At 41.4% G+C, this 22,159-nt stretch overlaps 2 protein-coding genes across 3 annotated transcripts; both read right to left on the bottom strand.

Annotated features, from left to right (window-relative positions):
• Nucleotides 1-4,361: 4,361 nt before the first annotated feature.
• LOC125899771 (leukocyte cell-derived chemotaxin 1-like) lies at nt 4,362-7,360 on the bottom strand. Its single transcript, XM_049594292.1, has 7 exons — nt 7,289-7,360; nt 6,990-7,124; nt 6,299-6,439; nt 6,068-6,181; nt 5,777-5,930; nt 5,136-5,323; nt 4,362-4,589 (listed from the first exon to the last, which is right to left on the bottom strand). The coding sequence occupies exons 1-7, from the start codon at nt 7,358-7,360 to the stop codon at nt 4,362-4,364; spliced, it is 1,032 nt and encodes a 343-aa protein (XP_049450249.1).
• A 1,092-nt stretch (nt 7,361-8,452) lies between these two features.
• si:ch211-199f5.1 (protocadherin-8) lies at nt 8,453-12,586 on the bottom strand. 2 transcript variants are annotated; one of them, XM_049594198.1, is made up of 3 exons: nt 9,989-12,586; nt 9,688-9,889; nt 8,453-9,129 (listed from the first exon to the last, which is right to left on the bottom strand). In XM_049594198.1, exons 1-3 carry the CDS (start codon nt 12,452-12,454, stop codon nt 8,816-8,818), a joined length of 2,982 nt encoding a protein of 993 aa, XP_049450155.1. In that variant the 5' UTR covers nt 12,455-12,586; the 3' UTR covers nt 8,453-8,815. The 2 variants fall into 2 exon arrangements, with proteins under 2 accessions (XP_049450155.1, XP_049450156.1); XM_049594199.1 differs by having other exon boundaries at nt 9,688-9,886.
• Between the last annotated feature and the right edge of the window lie 9,573 nt (nt 12,587-22,159).

Genomic DNA, 22,159 nt, shown 5'->3' with positions numbered 1-22,159 from the left:
TCACTCAACCATGGGATTAAAAAGCATTTAAGCCTTGTACCAGCACCTCCTCCTCCTTCTCCTCACCCAGCCATGTTATTTCTGGCCATTCAGGAGAAAAGAAAAGACAAATGTTGGGTGCCTGGGTTGTTATTGCCGGTGCAAAACTGCGGGGTTACAGGTTCTTCACAACGCCAGCATCTATAAACGTATTGCAGTGCTTTCTTGCAGAAAAACATAATGAGCTAGCCTAAAAGGGTTTCTGTGTTCTGGTTAAGGTGCAAAATGGACTGTCACTACTGTTTATTTCATTCATGTCTGGGTGTAATGGAAAAACATGCAATCAAATGTAGGACACGTTTACCAGAGTGGTTCACTTCACACTTCTATTCACACTTCTAATGCCTCTTGGGCAACAACGGGCAAATTTATGACAGGCTATTGACGTATTTATGGACAGCTCTAGTGAGTGCATGAGCTTGATTAGCACAAATCCATGCCGCAAAATAAAACAGCAGCTAAGGTACCCCAAATGTGTTGTGCTGAGTGTTGGTGCCAAGAGGATGTTGGTGAAAAAAGCTTTTGATTCAGTGGTCACCGGAGTACCACAGACCCCTGCCTGACTGTGCTTGTTTTGATGGGCAATGATGAAAGCACAGGTGGATGCGAGAAAGCTCCCCTCCCTCGGCCGCGGCGGACTCCTCTTCTGTGGTTTCCTATTAGCACAAGAGTGGAGGTTTGCAGTCTGGCTGCTGGGCACAGTGGGTCAGTGCTCACAAAGCTCTGTTTGTTCCCTGGCCTGCAGGGCTCCCAGGGTAAGCTTGGCTCCAGAGGGGAGACAAACAAAAAGACACCACTGTCTCACACACTGAAGCTGCTCTCCAACACATTCGTCTTTTCTACTCAATGGGGGTACATTTCTCTTCTTAGGAGAGGAATGGCAAAAGGAAACAAGTTTTTTTAAAAAAAAAAAAAAAAAAAAAACAGGGCCTCAGGATAACAAAACTGCTGTTGTTCTGAGCTATGTATTTTTTTTCAGTTTAAATGCCATTTTGAGTTGTTGCTTGTGGTGATATGTTTTTTTTTTTGCTTTTTTTTTTTTGCTTTTTTGCTTTGTGTTTTTCATCTCCTTTTGTCTAGCTTAGACTCAGAGCTCTTTGTCTTGTGTTGCTGTATCAACAAATTTTGAGTGAAACCCAAGGAAACCGCCGACAGCAACAGGCACATAACACATCGTATTTAAATTTCAGCTGCAGTTACTAACTTTAGAGATTACAGCAGAGTCCCGTTGAACCACAGACGGTGCGGCGAAGATACAAAAAAAGGGCACCTCAATTAATTCATAATTTCAAGGTATCTCTTACGTCCACATATGCACTGTCTGTCTGTGATTTCTAAAGATGAAATATTGTGCAGGGTGCTTTTACAGCTGCTGTCAGGTCAGACATTCACTGTTGTGCTGCAATCTGCAGTCCAAGTATAACTCCATTATTGAGGGGACTTTAAAATGGGAGCTGTGTGACACACAGCGGGATGATTTAGTTTAATGACCATGGCAGTGACAGTGCTGTGATGGAAATTGGACTCCCCCTGCAAATTTACATCACTTGAGGGTACTTGGGGCTCTTTTAGCGGCTGCACTCCAGAGCACGAGCCATCAGGAGGTCCTGGATATGTCATGCTTGTCACCTTCCTTTAAGTGCATCTGCAGACGTGGGAGAGGGATTAATATTATATAGCCTACGGAAGCACAGAGGCCGTCTTATCAGCACTGCAGATGTGATAAGCACCTCTACCCCCATGAAAACCAGGAAAGATCTCCAAGCAAAGAGACAAGCATCTCTTTGTGTTGTTTGCTCACACTGCTTCAGAGTTTCAATGCGGCTTTAGTGGCAGATCTGGTGCAATTTCACATCTGTTGTAATTTGATGTGCCTGGATCACCCTCTGTGAAATCGTCTTGATCGCAACATGGCTCCTTTCAATTATTTAGAAAGTTGGCATATGGCTTTAGAGATCGTAATCTGATTTCTTTTGATTTTGAGGTATTCAGAATAGCCTACACCACAAGCGCCAATAACAGCTGTGCAAAAAAGCCTGTCTCTAAGATCATGTTATTTGGTAGCTTAGCATCCACACTCCTCTCTTTTCACAGAAAAAAATAAAATATAGATTTATTTATTTATTTAATAAAAACGTCACTTTTATGGAAATATTTTCCATCATTGCCATGACACTCACCTCACATTAGTTCACACCAATGCAGATGTCAGTGTGCACAAATTGCATTGCCCTCAAACTGATTCTGAGCTGTGAATGGAAGTTATGGCAACCATTGCTGTCACTTCAGTTTTATCAGAAAAGCACCCAGTGGAACCATGGAAACAAGATGTGACACAAAAAAACATCGACATCAAAGCCAGCATATACTGTAATTAGAATTTATTGAAGCCTACTCAGTCAGAAAAGGTACATGATCTGCTGAGCCTCTGGATTCAGTCCCATACCTTCCATTAAACATAGTACAGCGCATTAAGCTTTGGTATTACATGATGCAAAAATGAATGTGCTCATTTGTGAGTCTGTTGCTGCAAATAGGAAAATGGCATTTATGTATTCCAGGTTTACTGTATGTAAAGAAGTAGCCTACAAAGGGAAATAACCTGTTAAATATTTCATCTGGATGAGAATTATAGTATAATATCCATAGTATACTAGGGGTGTAAGAAAATACTGATACACTTGAATATGAGGACATTATATTTTGAAATACTACTGTATATCAAATCTGAAAAACACTATCAATTTTTAATTGCTACAATTTTTTAGTTCCTTAATTTCTTTACCTTAAGCATCCTGCAAGCACTTTAATACATTTATTTATTTATATTTTACTGATGTAGGCAAATGTTAAAGCAATATTTTACTGCTGGAAAGATGGTATTTTAAAAAAAATGGCTTTCTATGCAGTAGAAAGATGCAAATTCCTTTGAAATTGGTGCGTGCGACCAGAGAAAACTGAGGAAAAGGAACATTTGCTTTTACTCAAGAGGTAGAAAACCTATGATTACCAGAATGCACTGCACCCACGGGTGACAAATAGAGTCCACTGTAGGCTGACGCGGAAGTGAGCATTGCATTGGTTCCCTATTGAGCATCCAACCAAAAACCCATACACAAAAAATGACTTTGAGAGCAGGGAACTAGGAGTAGTATACTGCGAACTCATTTCTGGGTTTTAGGACTCATTCCTGGCAGACTCTCTATAATTGCTACCGCTAGTGGGTGATGTTTTTCCCTAGGAAACGATATGGTGGGCAGCAGGGAACAAATAATCTCAAATATCAGTTAAACAGTAAGTTAAATATGTTTCTGAAAACATTTTAGCTGAGAAATAGGCAACACAGTAACCGAATCTTGGTTCATATTTTATCAACACTGCTTAGTTTTACTGTTTTTACAATACAGGAAACAGTATGGTGGCCACTTCCTGATCACATATTCTTACATAACAGCCAAACATTCCACTGAAAGATGTTTCTGAGGATATTTTAAGCGAAAAATAGGCAACACAGCAACCGAATTTTGGCTGATATTTGCTGCTTAGTTTTACCATTTGGTCTGAGTTTCAGAGTAACAAGTGGGTGTCTCTCTTGATCCACTTCTATACTCTTTGTGTCTGTGGTGGCCATGGATGTATTCACTGGCATATAAAACTCCCAAAAACGGAAGTACAGTCTGTATTATTTTGGTTCCAGCTAGCAACGTGGAGAGGAGCACAGAGATCTGGGTGCGAATTTGCGAATAAGATGGTGAAGGAATGGCCCACCTTACTCTGCCTTACCCTGACATTCTTCCCCTAACCTTTACCAATCCCACTTCTATTGCCTAAATGTAACAAATCCAACCACCAAAGGCAACAAGTACTAGCCAGTCATAGGGAGAGTAGGGCAGGTCATTCCTTCACCATCCTAGGATTTGCAAATTTGCTATCTGGGCACTGGTAAGATACTCAGACACTCAGTTCCCACACTGGTATGATACAAAGCTGGTGGAAATTCTTTTGCTCTGATTCCACAAAAAGTAGTGCTATGATGTTGAATGTTGCAGGGACTGATAAATGCAAGTACAGTACAGTATAAATGTAACCCCTGTATCGGGATACATGCAGCCCTATAGTATAATGTAGGTATTATAGTATAGATAATCACACATCATGATCTGCATTTCATGCTAACAGCTTTCTGAATGTATTTACAGTCAAACTCAGGAAATAAATATCTGCATGAATAACTGCATAGAAGCAGAAAGTTTAGAGACCTCAGGGGTCTTTGGGGAAAAAACAGAAGAGGATATGTTATCTCACAAGTGTAGCGTGATTTCTTACACAACACCTAAAATGCGTGCCACCCACCAGCGACAGGGCATAATGACTCTGCAAGCTACCTGGCATCCTCTGTAGTTGTAGGGCCAGGGCCAGTAGCCATGCAGAGGCTCGCATATTCTCTGACAGTGAGTGTAGCTGCGTTGGCATTCTGAGCAGCAGATCCCCTGGTGGTCTAACATGGTGTCAAAGGTCAGGGCTCCTTCCTCTCCGGCCGCTCCGCTGCGCTGCAGTTTTGAAGCAATGTTAATATGAAGAGCAATCTTTTTTTTTCTTTTTTTTTTAATCTATACTCATTTGCAATTCAGATGTTTTCAAAAACTTCCCATCCCCCTGATCATGTGACTTCACTTCTCTTAGGCGGCATGAATTTTTATAACCGATGGGAATTTTCACTTCAGTTCATAAGTTCATCAACTTGGAATTGCAGCTGTTACCCCAGTGACCTGTAATCATAGCCACTAAAATGATACCTACTCAACAGCAGCGGCAGTATATCAGCTGGCAGAGGCACTTAATCCAGGTTAACACATTCCCACACTATGCACTTCTATTTCTGTGAAAATACATTTTTTAACAAGACTGGCATCTTGTGCCTGCTGTAGTGCAGTCATCTGAAAAAGTGTTGACAAAACAGAGAAACTTCAGTTCCTAATGTTACTTTAAGGGTTGCTGCGGGGCTCAGCATGTGCCTCTTGATAGTTAATCAAAAATTCACCAGCTCTGGAATCTTGTTTATCATAAACAGTGTTGTTGATGAAGTTGCTACTCACATGATAGGGGTTTTCGGGATTGTATGCTGACCCCGCAGCAGACTGCGCCCCCTCCTCTTCCTCCACGACTCTGGAGGTGTCGTCTTCTGCGTGACTCACCGGGTCCTTCTCCTCTGCAGCTGCCTCAAACTCCTCTATGTTAAACTGCCGTTTGGCTCGCTGTGCGTCTCTCTTTCTCCTCTCCCCATCTGTTCCAGCAGCCACGAGAGGCAAGAGTATTGGGTCAACATCCACAAGACGCCATACATGTCCTCAGAGCTCAATCCTACATAGCTGGAGCTGTCTCAGTTGTCCTGAATAATTAAATTAGCAGCAGTGATTTCAAGCAGTCTTGCATATTTCAAGATCATTCTTTTTTAATACAAGACCGGAGCCTTTTTTGGTGTACTCTAAATGTAGACTATGTTCGAGATGTTTCAAGTGCTTCACCAACTTCTGAGACAAGGCTGTGCATTTTACAAGTGTGTCAGCAGAAAAGCAGGGCACTCGCAACCATGCTTTGAATAAACTGTGAAAAGAATGTACAATAATCCAAATGGAATAGACCATTCTCTGTGATAACAGGCTGGTTTTATAGACTTGGAGGGATGGAGGGAATCAGTGCTTACAGCAATAGATAGAAAGAAGAGAAAGAGGGTAACCTTTAGGATAGATTGGTTGGAGCCAGTAAATGGGAAGTTCCCCGCAAAGACCCAGAATTTTATCACTCAGAAAGCTGGTGTCCTTCATCGGCTGCTCCGCAGAAACCCATATGACGAACCTCTCATCAAACCTCACTGGAATGTCTTCATCTGTCTGGCAAGAAGAAAAAGATAATGCCCTTGAATTACTAAAGATTGTAAAAGAAATGAGCAGAAGCGACGCTTGCTTTAAAGTCATTTCGTTTTCTCTTTCCAATTTGCAACGTTCTGTATCAAGTAGTGTGCATATACCAGGTCAAACATCAGCGACTCTTTGTTGTGAGCTCCCATGTGGGGAAGGCTGGCTTTGATTTGGGATTTTATATAGCACTTGTCTCCTCCAAAGAAGCGGATTCCGGTTATTCCCTGCACCAAATCACAGAGATGCCATGTTTACACTCACAGCTTTGCTACTTTGCTAAGCACACAGAAAGTCTCAGCTGAACTACCTCAGGAAGAGAGAACAAGGACAAACTCACTCACAATTTGAAAGTCATGAATCTCCACAGCTTCCTCAGCTCCACTCCCAGTTTTAAATCTCTGCAGGTTGTTGTCTGAATCAATTTCCACGGAGCCCTGCCTCACCTCCCCATTGATGTTCATGCTGTAACGAACATTATAAACCTGGCAACATTCAAGGTGGAACGTTAAAGTGACTGATTAGTCAAGTTATGTAAATCACACTGTAGCAAACACAATAGATGCAGAAAAACAAGCTTCATGCAATCCCCCTGCACAGTAATTATATGTGTTGCTTCTCTTACAGAAACCCAGTGTATTTTAAGCACAGGGAGAGCTGAGGAAAGCACCACAGGAGATGCTGTTACAGACCTTGATGGGAATGTTTGCACTACAGGTGAGCTCAATAGGACACATGAACATTATGCTATTTTATATAAGATGGAGTAGAGCAACAGGAACAATTCATGTTGTTTGTAAGTAAATTAAAGATGCAACTGCACAGTCTTGCACTGATGATTACTGATAGGGTATCTCAGTCATTACCATAAATACCTTTTGTACAATAATGCCTATGATAGAAACATTTGTATCATCAGAGGATCTACTTTGGATCCATTTCCCACTAAAAGCATCCCAAAGCATCCTTGCATTCGCTATCTGTGATTGAAGGAGCACTGTAATAACTACAGCATAATCCTCAGTCGACACTTACGTTTTTATCGCTGACTTTCCACAGGTAGAGAGCAGCCACGGATGCACACAACATCAACACTGCACCGACAATAAGAGCCACGGCTCCAAATCTCAGGAGGCGACTGCCCGCAGCACAGACCGGCGTGCTGCTTTGCTCCTTCACGGAGTTCAGAAGATGCAAAGTCAGTAAATGACACTAAACAACAACAACTAATGCTCCTGGAAACCTTAAGAGTTTGCGGAGTCTGGAGTTTTATTTACATGTCATGGATGTCAATTATATTTCTAATCAAAAAGTTATTATTAAGCCTGTCTTACCGGAGGCGTGCAGTGTTCAAAACAGCCAGATCCATGAGTGGTATTTTGGATTTTTTCCACAGTCTCTCTCATGATGTCCTCTATAATTCCCCCTCTCTAATACTGATGCTTCTCTTTGGAGGATCAGGTTATCCACCAGGAGGCTTTCTGACATTTGAGTGTGAATGACGCACAGTCAATATAAATTCTTTGAGCTAAATTCTTCGTCTGAATGTTACCTGTAGGGTCCAGTTCACCTAAAGCAAAGTGGCCATCCTGTGGTACCATATTAAATACAGGCATTGATGTAATAGGCGGTAGAAAGACTGTGAACTGCTCTGTCAACATGCTTACAAATAAGTGAGGTACACTGAAGGTCTTTCATTTAATCACCCACCTCTTTCAGTTATGCTGCAAATGTATTTAAATACTACAAATCTGCTCCACTTTCTCTCTGGTTACAGGTGTGTAAAGCACAGATTGCACTCCCTGTAGTCAAACTTGTATGCAGAAGCGAGTCCTCTTAGGTCTTTATATTCCTACATTATGCTACAAGACAGCACTGACTTGCAATGCCACGCGCAATCAGAGGCACACACGCAGACGTAACCTTTGCTTAATTATTAATTTTCAGATTCTGACAATGGGAGAAAGGTAGTTTTGTGGTCAAGGTTACTCGCTCCTTATCACAACTTGAAAAGAAGACACACAGTAAGAAAAGAGATTCAAATGTGCAGTGCTGCTGTTGCTTGGAAACAGATTGAACCACATTTTTGGATAATTGGTAAGCTGGGAGGCAATCAGAAAAGGTGAGGAGATTCTTTGACCTTCGAAAAAATATGTAATTGTGGGAGCATTTGATCAGCAATGCAGTATTTACATGCAAATTGAGGCAGCCCAGTAACTGCATTATGTTCTATGAAAAGAATATGACATTGGCTTATGCTTCCTGTCAATTTAACTGTGATCGTTGGAGGACCACATTTTATTTATTGCAGCTTATAAGCCCTGAAGGCAAATGAAATGCATTCAGTTGGCTAATTGAGGTTATTCTGTGTGCTTTTCTGAATATTTCCTCGGGACAATAGGTTGTACTCTTCCTATAAGATTACACTGGAGTCCTGTAAGAACAGATACAGCTCTTACTGTCTTACAACAGCAAAACAATTTAGCTTTTAACCGTTTTATTTGTGCAACAATGTGACAAAATCTACCACAAACATGGTAATCTTTCATATTGATTGTTTTCCACAGCAGAAAGGCCCCTTTCAGCCCAAATGTCCATAGGTCATGCCCCTTAAATAGTAACACATGCTCTTGAAAATTCATAATAAAAGTCTTTTTTACATTGAATCATTATGAAAAATATATTATTAATGTACAAAATCTTGCATATTACACATGATACAATGAACAGTCGTATATGAGCCAAAAAACACATGACATACTACAAAACACTGCAACAATATGCAACATAGAGTCAATTAAGATAAAAGCACTGTACAGTATAAAGACAGGATCCCTTTTTGGTGACTTTTTTTGTGATCTTTAAGAGTTTGTGTACTCTGGAATTGACACCTCGTCTGTTTCCTGTATTCTGGCCGGCGTCGGAGGGCCGACGAGTATGTAATCAAATTCCTGATGTTGGACTTTTTCGTACACGCTTTGCAGACCATTGGTTTTGGGTAAGAGAGCAGGGTAGTAGTTTTCCCTTCCGGTGTTCCGGGGAAGTGAAGCTGTCTTGTTGAATGTCGACAGATGCGGTCCGCAGGCCATGCTCGTGTTGGGCCTTGTAGCCGAAGGGCTCCAGCATCGGTCCGAGTGTCCCAGTACTTTGCACTCGCTTGTACATGCCCAGAGACCTGTGGAAAAAGGCAGTGCTGTCAGAGTGTAATACGATGCATTTGCTGGCTTACCCAGTTGAGGGTGTTTTGGTGTTGAAAGACCTCAGTGAGCCGAGGTAACATCTATCATCATGTGTCCAGTGTAGCAGAAACCACATTGCTGTAACTGGGTACAGTCTGGTACATGGCTTAGATTGAAATATATACGAAGGAAAAGGGAATACATGTCACAACACTGCTTCGATTTCACCTTTACATCCTCTCATTTGATTTAATTTGCATCCTGTCATTGAACTGAATTAAAATTTCACCCAGAGGTGAAATTTTAATTCACCTAATTCCACCTAATTTCTTATTTATTTTTTCAGTCAAACAAATTGAACATCAGCAAATAATGATCTAAAGATCTACTGTAAGATCTGATTACCATCCTCAAAAGATCAAAGCCATCCAAGGCGCAGTACCAAAAATAAAGAAAGGGGGGAGGGGGGGACCACTAGGAGCTGGCCCAGGGCCCCAAAAGTGCTAGGTCTGGCCCTGTTTATTATTATTTCCTAGTGTTTTTCTGACACTCACTGTTTGTTGGCGGCGATTCCTTTTTGTGCACATCTCCACTTATGTCAGAATCACTGTCATTGAAGTCGCTGTCCCCTTTGCCACTGTCCTTGCCGCTGATGTGTGGATCTCTCGCTGAGATGGTCGTGAATGAATTACCCTTCCATATTGTTATTGGTCTGACAGTCTCTTTCCCATATCCCGGCAGCGTGGAGTAACCCTGCTAGGACACAAACACGTTCAACACAGATTGTGAGTCAAGATTCAAAAGGCGAACAAAGTTGGCGCAAACTTTCAACATCTCTGCAAAATAATGACTTACCTTCAATTTACCCTCCATCACCCTGCTGTTTGAGTCAAAGATGCCTGCTGTCTGCCTGCCATCCTCACAGCCGGTCTCTGTTGTGTTGCTGCTGGCCAACGGAGGTTTCTCTGGAAATGGATGGGCATCAAACACTTTCCCTTTGTGGTTGGCAATCAATGAATCAACATGACCACTTTCCACTTTCTCCACATTTGGTATGTCTTCTTTTTCATCATACCCTCCCTCCCTTGTCTCTTTTTTCCGGCGGCTGCAAATGGTTGTGATGAGAATGATAGCCAGCAGGAGGAGAGAGCAGCTCCCTGCCAGGACAATGATTATGGCAATGGACATGTCCCATTCAAAGAGCTCCTCGCTGCCATTTTGAGCCAAAGAAGGCATACTGGGTAGAGTTCCTTCTATGAAGCTGAAGTGTATAATGGCTGTGGATGTGAGCGCAGGGGATCCATTGTCACTGACCGACACTGTGACTTTGACATTGTCTGTGAGATCATACGTCAGCTGTCTGCTCACGTGCACCTTCCCTGTGTCTTTGTTGATAGAGAAACCCAGGTGTCCCCCCTCGGTGATTTTATAGGACAGCTGTGCATTTATGCCTTCATCAGCATCTGTGGCCTTTATCTGGGTTACCACATAACCTGCAGGTGCATCTTTGGGCAGGAAAACCTCAGCAGATCCTTTGTAAAGGGGTGGCTCGGTGATAGAAGGTTGGTTGTCATTCTGATCAACTATTTTTAGTCTGATGACAGCTGTGCTCTGCAGCTGTGGTGACCCCCCGTCACTCGCTTGGATGTGTATGTCTAGCAGTTTCATCACTTCATAATTAAAACTCCTCAGTGCATATATGGAGCCAGACACTGCATTGAGAGACACAAAGGTGTTCACTGGGGAGCCCATGATAACACTGTCCACAAGTCTGTAAGTGATTTTGCCATTTATGCCCAGATCCGCGTCGCTGGCCTCAACTGTGGTGATGTAAGCGCCCGGGGCGTTGTTTTCCACCACTGAAACTTCATAGACAGCTTTGGTAAAGTGAGGGGCGTTGTCGTTCTCGTCGCTGAGTCTAATGGTGTACTGGGTGATCTTTCTCAGCGGAGGTGACCCAAAATCCTCAGCCATGACCGTCAAGTTATACTCACTAATCCTCTCTCTGTCTAGGACCGCAGCTGTAACTATCATGTAGCTGTCCTCGTAAGCCTGCCGGAGTTTAAAGTGGTCGTGGCCGTACAGTGTGCAGTGGACCTGGCTGTTCACACCCGAGTCTCTGTCCAAGGTGCTGATCAGCGCCACCAGACTGTCCTTGTCTGCCGCCTCGCTGATGTATGCAATGCCCGTCGTGATGGAGGTCATCGGGGTGATGCTAATTTCTGGGGCATTGTCATTAATGTCTGTGACGTGAATTATGATTTTGCACACGGAGGGGGTCGGGTTGGGTCCCAGATCGGTCGCCTGCACATCTAGCTCATATGTGCTTTTGTCCTCAAAATCCACAGGGCTCCTGAGCGTCAGGCGACCTGATTTATTATCCACTTGGAAAAGTTCTCGGATCTCATGAGAAACCTGTTTCCCGAACCCGTAGACGACCTCTCCGTTCAGACCCTCATCAGCATCAACTGCGTTTAAGTCCAGTATCACAGCGCCCACCGGTGCGTCCTCTGGCAAACTGACTGAGAAACTATTCTGGTCAAAAACAGGACTATTGTCATTAAAGTCAGTCACTTTAATAGTTATTTTTGTTGACCCTGATCTGTAAGGGTTCCCTCCGTCTGTGGCAACCAGCTCCACAGTGTATGATGACTGAGTCTCCCTGTCTAGCTCTTTCATTAGCACCAATTCCGCATATTTAACCCCATCGGCTCTCAGGAGCACATCAATGGTGAAGTGACTGTTGACAGAAATTTGATAGCTTTGGATGTAGTTTGACCCCACATCTGCGTCTGCAGCCGGGTCCAAAGGGATGCGGGAGCCCACTGCTGCGTTCTCGGAGATCTCCACTGTAGATTCCTTGTTTGGAAACTCCGGAGAGTTGTCATTAATGTCCTTTATTTCCACCTCGGCGTGAATCAATTTGTAGCGGTCTTTAGAGAAATTTACCACGTCAAAAGTGATGAGACAATGTAGAGTGTGTCTGCAGATTCTCTCCCTGTCAATTCGTTCCCCGACAGTGAGTTCCCCGTCGCTTTCTCTCACCCTGATGAATGAATCATTGAATTGTTTCATCATCCTGAAATTGGTCTTGGAGGAATGAGACAGACTCAAGGACATGTCCTTGGCAAGGTTTCCGATGACTGTACCTGGTGCGTCCTCCTCATTGGTCTGGTATCGAATAGTATTTCCCTCGGACTGAGCCAGTGAGGCAAATAAAAACTGATGGATGGAGAATATAAAAATCCACCGGTGCCAATAAGTTAGACATTTGCCCCGTATCATCTTCGTAGTAATCTTTCCCTCGGTAAGCAGCCTCATTGTGTGCTGAACAGATGAGACCAGTTCACCTCTGGAGTGAGCTCTCCATACAGCCTCCCGCTTTTATGAACTGAACTGTGCTGGAAGTGAAAGTTACTCGCTCCGCGCGCGCAGCCAGTCAGATACGCTTGTTGCCTCGCCTTCAACACAGCTCAAAATTCTGCAGTGGCGGGGTTTATACAGCTCCTCATGCTAATGAGACGAAGTGTGACCAATCCCTCGCTTTAGAATTAAAAATACCCCCTTATGAAAAAAAAAAAAAAAGAGGAGAAGCTCTAAGCCTGTTTTGGAGAGTGTACACTGAGGGAAGTTGCAAAATAGAAGAAAAGGGCACACAGATATGGCAATGCTTGGAGATAGTCCCTGCTCTGTTTATCGTCTTTTTACAGCCATTACAGACTGATGGTTTTATTTAGCAAAAGCCTATTTCTTCTTCTTTTGATGTTTACTCCATTGTCTATTGGCACGAGTAGGTGTGTGTGCGCGCGTGCACTGCAAAGGCCAGCTCATTTGTTTTTTTGTTGTTTTTTTGGTGAGCTGAGCAATGTTTTGTTCAGGGAGGGTGCAGCTTGATTACTGGAAGCATCCACATCCCCTCCAAAGAAGCAGTGATGCCACATCGATCACTTGATACAGCAATAGTTGATTTTACTTAAAAACATGGTCTGTATTATCTCACTTTGTAGCCTGCATGTAAAAACAACTAATAAATAAAGGGATGCTGTCAAGAGTCTCCCTGAGAAAATGTTCTCCTATATGAGATCAAGAGGTTGTTTATCTTTTCAATCACACTTTAGACCATACATCTTTCCTCTCTCCTGGTTTATGGGATTTGTAAGCTACTTATGCAGGCTTATCTCCTGGGTTTTGACTATAAAACCTCCCACTCTGAAAACATAATGTCCAACTGCTTTGAATTTCAAATCACATTAGATTCTGAACGCTGTGATGAGGATTTAGTTTCGCACCTTTACATGTTAGCAGGAACACTACAGGTATGTGGACAGCCCTGTCTATGTGTTGTAGTTTTGTGCACTTTGGATTCAGGGCTATTTAGGCTCTTCAGTTCCAGGTGAGGGGAATCTTAAAGGAGAACACCACCTTTATTAAGAATTCTGATGGCCCAGGAAGGTTCAATCAATATTTGTGAACATGAGCTACTCACTCTCAAAGGCAGAAACCAGAGGAGTAAGTCCCAAACTTGTGATGTCATCAAGTATAAATGCTGTGTCTCAAATCGCGTACTTCTGTACTTACACTTAAAATTTTGAGTACATAAGTGCGTTCACACTGAGAAGTATGGAAAAATGCAGTGCACAATGAGTACCCGGATGGTGCACTCAAAATGGTCAAGAAGTTGAGTGTGGAACTATGGACACTTCTCGCACTCAATGGTCGCCATCTTGGCTATGTAGCGAAAGGGGAGGGACCACTTTTCAAACTGGAAATGGCGGCCGGAGACTGTGCGACCGTGAACGTTACTGCATTGTACAAATATACATGTGTTTTGTGCACTAAGCATCACTATACTGTTGTCGGGTATAAGCCAGCAGTACGTTTATTGGGTTAATTTAGCAATCTGTAATGATTTGGCACTGCGAACGATAACGAGAATGCTAATGCTAGTTTGCTAACTAGCTAATTTGCGGTCGTCATTTCCAGTGAGTGCACAACGGCCGTGTTTGGTTTGAGACAACACCACCCTGTTGAAATTTGTGCACTATGCCAATGAGTATATAGTGCACACAGTATACTACATAGAAGTATACTAACGGATGTGATATGAGACACACCAAAAGTCTGGAGCTGCTCCATAGACAGTGAATGGGAGCCTGCAGTTGATTACCATTATGGAGATACGTAAAATTGGCAAACTTGTTGATATCTGCTGTCATTTTCAGCCTTACCTATAATGTTTAAAGATATAAAGTTAAACACAGTGGTCTGACCTATCTGTCGTTTCTACTGTGCTCATTTTACATACTTTTTTGCTTTGCTAGCATCTTTGACAAACCAAAACTATCGGCACAGATGCTAAGCAATGTACAGCTGTGGACGGGGCTGCAGCAAAACGTATTTTAACCATCTATAAAAATCAATATTGGTGTATGTGTATGCTATATTAGAATATTTGCTATGCTTACCTTTCTCACGAACCAATCATGGCAGCGGCAGACCAGCAGCTCTGCTAAATCTGAGTCTGGTGGCTTTGATATAATGACTTCAGTTCCCTGTGAAAAATGCTGTCTGACAGCAAGGTAAAGTGGTGAAAATATTCAAACTATAGCATTATAATGATATTGATTTTTTTTTTTTTTTTTTGGTGGGCCTTTTTAGGTGGTAAATATCTCACTAGCTGAGGCAGTGTTTGCTCCATGCTGTTTGATTTTATGTTGACGACGCAAGAACTTTCTACTTGGAAGCTATTGTAACATTGTGATTCGGTCTAGTCATTGTCTGTGGGGCAGTTCCAGAAGTTATACTTGATGACATCACAAATTTGAGTTTTAGCAGTCTAGCTTTTGGATTTGGGAACATTTTTCATGTTTGCTAATATTGTTGGACTGTCTTAGACCACAAGAGTAACATGCATGAAGTCTGAAAATGGGCGTAGTTCCTCTTTAACATACAATGACACATCATACAACAATATTCAGTACTATAGTGTGCTTCCAACTTTCTGACAGAGACTTCCTGTTTCAATGTGACAAAGTCCATACAGAAGTGGTTTTCAGAGTTTAATAAGGATCCCTGAACTCAGCCCCATCCAAAAGCTCTAGGTTACATTGGATGACAACTGCTAGCAAAGTCTTATCACACAACATCAGTGTTGGAACTCACTAATTTATTTATCTATTCCTTCATTTATTCTCAGGGACAGCTCACATTGGTCAACATCACTGTAAATGTGCCAGTGTTAGCCAAAAGGCTAATATTCAACTGTTGCCCCCCGGCCTGATGTTCAATTGGCCATGAAAACAAGTATATAAAAGAACCAGAGAAAGCAAAACATGAACAGAAAAACAGGATAAAAAGCTTAGAGGAGTGGGGCTGCATCGTGCAAAGTGGGGCATGGAAAAAGCAGGCAATTAATACAAAACAGTGTTTAATAGACAATCAGCACAAGCACTTAAAACATAACATACAATCACATTACATGACATGATACACATAAAACCAAAGGGAAAAGGCTTCAGTGGCTGAGGAGGAGCAAATCTCTGCAGCCAGGTTCCAAAATCTCATCATGTCCACATAATTTTGGCCATGTAGTGAACTCTATGGACTTTCATGTTCTTATGTGGCAAAGCTGGACCACCACTGTACCGAATCAGTGCTTCTCTGACTCATTGGACTACTGTTTTGGAATACAACACATGTTCCCATTTTGTTATATCTTGGCACTGGTGCACGTCAACAAAAATTTCAAAACTGCTACCTGGAATTTGTGGTGTGAACTAAATCTAAGCACTGATACTGAAAATAAATCTTTGCCAAGGATCTGACTTAGTTTCCACCAAATCTGTGTGCATGCCCATCCCTTCTTTTCAGATGTTCTGTCCAACCTCTAGTGGAGCTTATCAGATTTGATAGAGTGATTTTTTTCCCCCTCCAGTATAATTATATGTTTTTGCACTTCTTTGTTGTGCTGCTGTGGAGACTACATAGGATTATCAAGACACCCGGAGTATAACTGTTCTACTCACCCAGCATCTGGATCGAAGTCACTATTTACTTCCAACTCCTCCATCTACCGTATATCTTAATGTGGCGTGGAGGAGTTGACAGTTTGTGTGTATTTTGCTCGGAATGATTTGTTAGTCAGCCATTGAGTCCACAGCGTGCCGCGGTTGAAGCACTAACAATAATCCGAAAGACAACGCCAACAATATAGCAATAATGATCTGAAACATTGTGAAAAGCCCACAGAGACACATTGAAAGAGAAAAGGGCTGCAGTTAACAACAAAGGTAGGTGGGCAATTTTACAGTGCGAGCTTTCCAACTAATGGACAGCACAGCTGTGACAGATTGTTTCTTGAAGCGGAGACTATCACATTTGCAAGGCAACTCTATTTAGACCGTGTTTTGGAAAAAGGCAATATATTAAAAATGCTCTACATACATACAATAATTGATTTTTCTCACCATTTAATCAGATTTACACCAAGGCTGCCAACATTTCTTGAAACATATAGTGAAATTATTCACTGAAAAAAATGGACCTAAGCAAGCTGCCTGATTTTAAAATGAATTATTTGCATATATGTTCTGCATTTTCACTGGAGTGCTGTGTAACTAGCGTGCAGAGGTTAAAATATGTTGACAGGGAATGTGAAACTTCCTACAAGCTTGAGTCTAGCAACTTCATATTTGAAAAAAAAAAAAAAACTCGAGAAATGTACAGTACATTCATTCAGGCCTGCAACTGAAATGCATGAAATTTGCTGTCACCTGTTTTTGTCTCATCCTTAAATCAGTTTCTTCCAATGCTGCATAGCGCTAGGTATATTTTTAAGCGCCCAGCATATAATACAGTCAGTCTGGAGTTAAAATATTCATTCTTCCTGTCACTGGGTTTGTGTTTCTGTGAGGGTCCCAGTTCTCACCCGGGTCCATGTGTGATGTTTTCCTTAACTTATGCTGTCATTAGGAGGCTAAATTTGGAGGTGCTCCACTGAGGATTAAATTGAGGAAAAATGGCAGAGTGAACTGCACACTCGGGGGATTTCATGAGAATACTGCTTTCAACAAAAGCTGCATGTATCAGTATTTTAATAGTAACAATGATTTAAATGACCATGTGCAATGTAGAAGGTGTTACGTGTAGTGACAAGACAGGGAATGTATCAGCTGACTCTTCAGTCCCATCAGCTTTATGCAGTGTTTTGTTGTTTCCAGCAGCAGCAGGTGGCTATTTAGAGCAAAAGCAAACAGCAGAGAGACACAGTTAGCAATAAGCTGGTGAACATGACGGAGCATTTACGTAACAGCTTAAGTTACAGATATTCTCTTTGAGAGTTGGTGGAGACCGAAACAGAGCTGAAAGGGAAGTGAAAATTGCTTGCATATCTGCTGGATGTGTACTGTAAGTAGGCATGGGCGGATTATGAGATATTGGGCTCCTGGGGACAGACGTGCAGAGGCCCCACTACCTCTTCTACATAGCAGCAAGAAAAACAGACTCTGTGGTGGTTTTGCATCTTTTCTGTTGTTGTTTTGAGTCCCTAGTCAGGTCAGTGCCTCTTGAGGTAATTCTCTTTAGGTTGTTTTGCATCTCTTTAAGGTAATTTTGTGACAATTTTGGCCATTTTGTTTGTCTTTAAGATAATTTTGTGTCGATTTTGGTCATTATATTCCTCTTCGAGATAATTTTATGTTGATTTTGGCCATTTTGTTTCTCTTCGAGGTAATTTTGTGTCAATTTTGGTCGTTTTGTTTTTCTTCGAGTTTGTTTTGTGTCGATTTTGGTCATTATATTCCTCTTTGAGATAATTTTATGTTGATTTTGGCTGTTTTGTTTCTCTTCGAGGTAATAGTGTCTCTGTGCAGTCATTTTGTATCTCCCTGAAGGCATTTTGTTTCTCTTCATCATAATTTTGTGTCTTTATTGGTTGTTTGGCCCCTTTTTGTAGTTATTTTGTGTCTCTTTGCAGTTCCTTTGCATCTCTCTGTGGTCTTTTTGTGTTTCTTTGTAGTCATTTTCTTTCTCTTTGTGGTCTGTTTGTGTCTGTTTGTAGTCATTTTAAGGCTTGCTGATCAGTACGTGTTAATTTGAGTGTCATTTTACAGGTGAAGGTCAGGGGGGACCCTAGCGCTAGGCTGGTGCCTGGTAAGCCTGTTCAGTAATCCATCCAGGCAAGTGTTTGCTAATATGTAATCAGCTTTGTGAGGTGATTATATGTCATTGTTGCGTTTTCAGTTTTTTTTACAGAGCCCAAGTAAAAAAAAAGATAACCTCAGCTCTCCTATTGACTTTATTTTGCATTTACATTGCAGCGGAGAGTTGGTTTACCATTATCTTTATTGAAATAATGAATATAGAAGATATTTTTGCATGTCTGTGATAACACACCAAGGTCTAGTCATGCCCAGACAAATTAATACAGCTGATAGTGTAGATGAGACCCAGTGCTGAAGTGGCAAAACAGGAGCATAATGTATTTCTAATGCAGAAAAGAAATGAGTGGAAACCATTGAGAACGGTTCATTAAACAGTTTGATAAACACTTGCTTTTTTTCTTTCAGCGTAATTTACAGCCACATGTTACGTAGGCTGATTTTTACTTTAATGAGAACAGAGGTGATCATAGATTCAGTGTGGGCGATTCTCTTTGGGATTACATTAAACCAGGTCAAATGGCTGTTGTGATAGATGGATTATTATACTACAATGCAGCGTTAGTTTGAACTGGGACGCGGAGGAGTTTATGTGAATTTATGATAAGTAAATGGTTGTTTATGGTTGAGAAGGTTATTTAGCAGATGGTTGCTTTCATTGTGGTGTGCAAATTCCACAGTTGGCAGTAGCTCTATTTACATATTACATTCAATTGTATTGTGTTGCGATCGAGAAACAAAAAATATATTGAATGTTTTCGCAGCGATGGATTTTCTGCTCATTATGACCTGTCAGAGATTCAAGCTGTGTGCATGTCTGACTTTCAGATAGGCAGTGCTCTAGTGTTAAAAATGAAAATAGCAGAGAGCAGAATTTGATACTTTAAAAAAGCAACCCAAACTATATTCTAATACATGAGCTCAAGGTCACTTCCACAATGCTGCATCCCAGGCTCTGAATTCAAGCTGCATTTCGTATTAATATTTGATTTTATATCTTTGTAGCAATTTCTGTATCTGTTTTTTATTCAGGGTGAAAGCAACCAACTGTCAAACCCATCAGTCATAAAAAATGTCTGCATGATGCTGATGGAAAATCGTGATAGCATTTTCATGATTAATGTTATATAATTGTGTCGAGTGTCGCTATTTCCATGAAAGTTACTGGCAAATTATTCACAGCCTCAAACAGATTCGCCAACAGAGCGAAGGAAGCAAGCGGCAAACGGAAAATGTATGAGAGGAAAAAAAAACTGTTGCAGGGAAAGATATTTCAAATTTACTGTTGGCCCACAGACACAATTCCATATTTAATGGGATTGTAAATGCATTCAGTTTCAAGGGATGCCTTTGCATTTTAAGTTCTCTAATCACTCTGGTCCATAATGTGCCTGAAGAAATGCCATGATAGTCTGCATTTGTGGAAGGCACTTAGCCTCGCATTCTTTTACAAAGATTAGAAATCAGAGGCAAATTATACTGTGGTACAGCTCAGCTCAGCCGAATATTGCTCTAGTGGGAGATCGCTTGCCTTAAAGAACTCAGTATTCTATGTCTCTGAGAAGCCAGACTCTCCTCCGTCTCTGTATGTCTGTCTCCCTCTCTCTTTCACACTCTTTGTGTTTCTATGCATGTTCAAGTTGACCTTAAAATGTGGCATTCAAGTTACATTTTAGTTGAAGTGGGCTTTCTGACACATCAGCAAAAGCTATTAGTGCATACTTTTACGTAAGCAAATTGTATACTTAATTGCATGTTACAGATCAATAAAGTGTACTTTCTGCTTAGGAGGAACTGTTAAAGGCATGGTTTGACATTATGGGAAATGTGTTTATTTGCTGAAAGATAAAATTAACACTTTAACAAGGACTGAATCAGTGCTAGGCTTAGCACATTTGGTCGTTTTGTTTCTCTTTGAGGTAATTTTGTGTGAGTTTTGGTCGTTTTGTTTCTTTTTCTGATAATTTTGTGTCAATTTTTGTCATTTTGTCTCTTTTTGTGGTAATTTTGTGTCGATTTTGGTCATTTTGTCTCTTTTTGTGGTAATTTTGTGTCAATTTTTGTCATTTTGCTTCTTTTTGTGGTAATTTTGTGTCGATTTTGGTCATTTTGTTTCTTTTTGTGGTAATTTTGTGTCGATTTTGGTCATTTTTGACTCTTTTTGTGGTAATTTTGTGTCGATTTTGTTCGTTTTGTTTTTTCTTCAAGGTAATTGTGCTGGACAGTGCTGGACTTAGCACATTTGGGGCCCTGGGCACCCCACACACCCCAACCCCCATGCATTATAATTATTATCTTTAATATATAAAGAGCTAATGGGAAATAAGTACAAACTTAGCTATTGGACAATATTAATAAATAAACAATAAAGAATATGGTATGTGCAAATTAAAAAGAAATCTTCTTTTTCCTTTTGGTATTGCGTCCTAGATGGTTCTCACCTTTTCACTTTCTCATTCTAATGCTGTCCACATACAGTCCACTCCACTCTACCCATCAATGCTCTTGCACATTGTGACTTAGATGATCACTTACTGATGGTAAATGGACTGCACTTGTATAGCTCCTCTCTAGTCTTCCAACCACTCAAAGCGCTTTAACACTACCTGTCACGTTCACCCATTCACACATACATACACACACACTGGTGGCCGTGCTATTGTACTTCGGCATGCAGACTGAAGGAGCCAGGGATCAAAATGCCAATCTTCCAATTAGGGGACAACGCGCTCTTCCACTGAACCACAGCAGCCCCTGATGTAATGAAGACATAAAGGTGAACTGCATTGCCTGGACTAGATGTGGTGTCCCTTATACAGACCAGCTGTTGGCATTAGATCTTTGGAATATTTTTACCTAATGTGGCACCCCCCTCAGGGTGTTGCCCTAGCAGGTTGCCCTACATTACCTATAGGAAGATCAGCTGTTGGAGAGAGCGCAACAATTCTCAGGCTTTGCTCACATATAACAGAGGATGTAGTGCTGCAGGAACGCACCAGAACAATGCTTTATCTTTTTTTTTCTCTATAAGAGGAAATAAAATATTCACAGTTCACATAATCCGGTTGAAATTCATACAGGCCTACATTTTTTAAGCCTTTGGAGATCTGATCATCACTATAGTGTATGTCATGCAAGAGAACCTATAAAACGAATGACACAAAGGAACATGCAAGAAAGAATTCCACCTTAAAAGTTGCCAGTAGCTGCAGGTGGTAGCCTTTGAACAGCACAGTGAATTAAATCATTTGTTCCCAGACTAGTTGTCAACTGCTAACTCGTCTAGATGACAAGGCAGCATCCTTTTATTTCATACTTATAGTTGACTAATGTATAGAAGCTTGCCTCTGTTGGAACAGTGGTTACATAACCTTCAAAATGAGCCTGTGCATGCATGAGCATGCCTTATAGGTGTGCTCAAGTGCACAGACAAAGAGCACTACACCCCAGCATGTAATGTTACATATTGCAGAGGAAGCTAAATTTTACTTTAAAATGCTTTGATTACTTTATGTTAAAGTGACACTTACCTTTCTGGAAATGTTATGCTTTTCTTTGTTTAGGTTAAAATGCTATTAATAAGCTAATGGCACACTAAAATGTAAGTGAATTCCACCAGAGATAAAAAAAAAACTTCATAATTATACCATTCTCATATGGTTCTAAGAAAAACCAATCATTGCATTCAGCCGAGCGTCCTGTCTGTCCTCCCCACGTAGAGGCCTCTGACTGACGTAACCGCTCGCGTAACATCAGCTTCATCCTGAGCTAAAAAGGGACGAGATGGTTGCAGAGTTTCTGCTGGACAGGTATTTTTAGTTTGCCTCTAATGTAACACAGGCTATAACGTTATCTATGTCAACACAGC

Source organism: Epinephelus fuscoguttatus, linkage group LG13 (genome assembly GCF_011397635.1).
Source record: "Epinephelus fuscoguttatus linkage group LG13, E.fuscoguttatus.final_Chr_v1".
NCBI lineage: Eukaryota > Metazoa > Chordata > Actinopteri > Perciformes > Serranidae > Epinephelus > Epinephelus fuscoguttatus.
This window is presented reverse-complemented; position numbering and strand designations above follow the sequence as displayed.

Excerpts from the sequence above, each read along its gene's own strand:
- si:ch211-199f5.1 (XM_049594198.1), bottom strand. The coding sequence starts at position 12,454 with ATGAGGCTGCTTACCGAGGGAAAGATTACTACGAAGATGATACGGGGC. Across the intron at positions 9,890-9,988 it reads TGATGGAGGGTAAATTGAAG|CAGGGTTACTCCACGCTGCC; the intron begins GTAAGTCATTAT and ends TTTGTGTCCTAG. Across the intron at positions 9,130-9,687 it reads GGAATCGCCGCCAACAAACA|GTCTCTGGGCATGTACAAGC; the intron begins GTGAGTGTCAGA and ends CTTTTTCCACAG.
- LOC125899771 (XM_049594292.1), bottom strand. The coding sequence starts at position 7,360 with ATGAGAGAGACTGTGGAAAAAATCCAAAATACCACTCATGGATCTGGC. Across the intron at positions 6,182-6,298 it reads AGATTCATGACTTTCAAATT|GGAATAACCGGAATCCGCTT; the intron begins GTGAGTGAGTTT and ends GATTTGGTGCAG. Across the intron at positions 5,931-6,067 it reads AGTCGCTGATGTTTGACCTG|ACAGATGAAGACATTCCAGT; the intron begins GTATATGCACAC and ends TCTTCTTGCCAG.